This window comes from Phalaenopsis equestris, unplaced genomic scaffold (assembly GCF_001263595.1).
Source record: "Phalaenopsis equestris unplaced genomic scaffold, ASM126359v1 Scaffold001307, whole genome shotgun sequence".
In the NCBI taxonomy this organism is placed as follows: Eukaryota; Viridiplantae; Streptophyta; class Magnoliopsida; order Asparagales; family Orchidaceae; genus Phalaenopsis; species Phalaenopsis equestris.
Genome location: NW_018165746.1, coordinates 236,295 through 239,615, shown reverse-complemented (window position 1 = coordinate 239,615; position 3,321 = coordinate 236,295). Strand labels below are relative to the sequence as shown.

The 3,321-nt window shown below is 35.8% G+C and overlaps 1 protein-coding gene across 1 annotated transcript; it reads right to left on the bottom strand.

Annotated features, from left to right (window-relative positions):
- Positions 1–2,065: 2,065 nt before the first annotated feature.
- Positions 2,066–3,026, bottom strand: LOC110033918 (heavy metal-associated isoprenylated plant protein 5-like). Its single transcript, XM_020738086.1, has 3 exons — positions 2,871–3,026; positions 2,658–2,760; positions 2,066–2,589 (listed from the first exon to the last, which is right to left on the bottom strand). The coding sequence occupies exons 1-3, from the start codon at positions 2,877–2,879 to the stop codon at positions 2,225–2,227; spliced, it is 477 nt and encodes a 158-aa protein (XP_020593745.1). The 5' UTR covers positions 2,880–3,026; the 3' UTR covers positions 2,066–2,224.
- Between the last annotated feature and the right edge of the window lie 295 nt (positions 3,027–3,321).

The window sequence follows — 3,321 nt, the reverse complement described above, 5'->3', positions numbered from 1 at the left end:
ATGTGTGCCCCTTTTTGTCCTGACCAGAAGTTTGGACTTTTTAACGTTCGTCCTTTTTCAAATCTTTGTGTCTTGATCTCCCTTGATTAGAAAATAATAAAAGAAAGGTAAGAATAAAAATGGAGAAAAACTAAGAAACAAAAAAGAGTAACTATGAATATATTTTTGTAATACTTGTAACATAAACAAAATAAGAGCGGTAAAAAATAAATGAAGTCGCATTCGATCTGAGAAAATATGCAAGAAAGATCCTATATAAAAACCCTTGTACTCAAATCAGAATACAAAATCAAATTTATTTAATTCTGTGTTTAAGAAACCTCCCACAATGACATATCCTCGTAGTCAATTATATCATGAGAAAAAATCCAAGAGGACTCACGATAAAAACTGATGTTTTTGCTTTAAATTTGTCTTTTGGAACATAAGTAACCAAAGAGATTTTTTATGGTTCTCGTAAGAGAAATTTTCCAATCTTCAAAGCAATACTTATTCTTCAAGTAGAGGGTGAATTATTGTAACATGACGGATAGATGTCATTGAACTGAGTGAGCATACATTACGCATATATAAAGAGTCAACAAAGGAAACGACTGTGGCCAAAGGGGTTAAATCAACATATACGCCTGAGACAAACCTAGACACATAAACTTGTCCTCCCAAACAATTGAGACCACAAATCTACTAAGTTGTGAAAGTAGTCGACCCAAACCAGTTGGGAGATCACTTCGTCAACAAATGTTTTGTTGCATCATCTGAATTGTTCCAGTAAATCCAAAGCCAAAAGAAAGAAATTTTTAAGCTTCCATGTGTCAAAGAGGATCAAAAATGAAAATAAGAATTATATTTGGCAAGAGTATGAACATGAAATCTATAAAAAAGAAAAGGAAACGAAAGACTTGAATTTAAACTTACGGTACCAAGACACTTCATTTGATTTGAAGTGTATGCAATTAAATATTTGGAGCTATCCGTCCCAATGTGATTCATATTTAATTAAGATAATTTTTTTTTTGGATGTATAAAAAAAATTGGGCTATATTATATATATATATATATATATATATATATATATATATAATTCTCACAATAACTTCTGAGAAAGTTGATATTGCAACTTTAAATCATACACGGTTGACACTCCCAAAAGACACTCCCAAGTCCCAACAGGCCTTTAATCTTATGTGCCAGTTCAAATTCAGCAAACTTAGGTGTCTAGAGAGTTGGCTGCCTGTTTACATCGCCCGAAACCTTACGCACTAATATAAACAGAAAGAATAAACTACAAAACTAGAAGATGCGCCGAAGTTTGAAATGTATAGTTCACCAAATTACAGAATGAGTTTTAAAGATAAGCATTGTTGTGATGCAGTGGGCAGTTATCAGAGAAGCAGAAAAATCAATTAGCTAGATGAATCGGGTGCAACTACCAATATGAATCAAGCAGAGCAGTTTACTTTTGGAGTGACTTGGGCTCTGTTCAATTGAAGTGAATGTCAAGGCTTGGAAAAGTTTTTGTTTAGTTGGGAGAAGAGAATTTTCTCATTTCAGTTAAAAATTGAATTCCTCCTATTTGAAGAACTAGATTTTTAAAAAGAAATTTTACTTGAAATGAAACCTTACTTTAATTTTTGATTTAAAAATTATTTTTTTCAATCGCAAAAATACGGTGCATTTATGCTTTATAATACTATTTTTTCCTGAGCCAGAGCATAGGAAGACTGTAACACTATCATCTAAAAAGGCACTCATTAAATGTTTTTTCTATAACGCGATAAATTATTTCTTAAGTTAAAAATTTTATTAAATATTAAATTTAATTCATGATCGAATTCGTGAGATCCGAATAGAAGTTAATCATCTTCAACATGTAAGGATCTATTTGAGATCTACCGCACGCAGCTTTTCATACGGTTCTGTATGAAAACATCCTAAAGAAATTCAAGTTTTTGAAAAACTTCTCTGCACAAAAATTTCATAATAACGCAAAAAAAAATGAAGAGCCAAATAATATTCAAGTAGATGTGCAAACAATTTGAGAAACGAAGCCATAAAAAAACCCAAAATAGATCTCCAAATAGACGACCATAAATGAACCTTTAATGATTGCCTCACCCAAAGTCTTTAAATCCAAACAACCACATAATATAAACCTAAGAAATTAATATTGCGCACGAATCACTAACTTACGACACATCAAGCATTCATTCATATTTAACCCGGATTACATGATGGAGCAATCATTGGGGTTCTCCTCCCTGAAGGACGGCGATGGACCCAGCCGATAGTTACTGTACCAACGGCTGTAGTACTCCCTCCTGATCGCTTCTAATGTTGCGGCGACCGCTGCCTCGGCAGCAGCCTTCCCCGCATCCTGCCCTGAAGCCGCCGCTGCAACATTCTTCTTATCGCTCGTCTCCTTCTCCGAGCTCTGTTCGGCCTTAGCGCTCTCCTTCTCTTGCTCGGCGACAACGAGTTCGACATTCTTATGCATCTTGCTCTCCAACTTGTCCCGAAGCTCAAAAGGATTCACCTTTCCAATCACAGTCAGCTTGCTTGCCGAGATGTCTGACGCGACGGCCTCAACGCCTACCAGAACAAACGATGATTAGAAAGGAATAAGGGAATGTGTGGAAGAGATGGACGGAGAGAAATGCCTTTGAATTTTTCGACTTTTCGGCGGACTTTCTGGACACAATTCTCGCAATGCATCTCAAACTTGAAGACAACGCTAATGGGGCCGTCTTCCGGCCTTTGGTCCTGCAATTAGCATTGAGCAACTGTTAAGAATAGAGCGATGTAGGTGAAATAAAAGAAAGAAAAAATTATTTGATTCTAAAAAAAAGATAAGGGAATTGAAATGTAGTCACCATCCCCATGGATCTGCTTGTTTCATAGGTTGCACTGTCTGGACTGAAGATGTGGGAAGGAAAAATGATCTTGAACGCTTAAAAGTAACAACCCATGATCCATTGCTCTGGGTGCCCACGATCAGGTGAAGTCTTGACTTCCTGGTGTAACTTCCAAGCGCAAACTACCATTTCTTGAACAAAGAATACAGTTGCTCTTTGTCAACTTTCATATATTTAAACATTAAATAAAATTATGAAATTGTCTATGTGGGACTAAAAGCCGGGACAGGTGACGAGCTCGGCAGTATTTTACGGGTAAGGCAATGGCATGTTTCTTCGGGCATTTACATACAATCAATTTCTTATATTGATTATATATATATAAATAATATGTACATGGCTAACACCTAAATAGCCACGCCACCCATTTCTTTTCTCAAGTACAAGGCTAACATCTAAACACAAGGGC

Bases quoted from the DNA above. Each gene is read 5' to 3' on its own strand.
- LOC110033918 (XM_020738086.1), bottom strand. The intron at 2,590-2,657 runs GCATTTCTCTCC...TTGTTCTGGTAG, and splicing joins AAAAGTCGAAAAATTCAAAG to GCGTTGAGGCCGTCGCGTCA.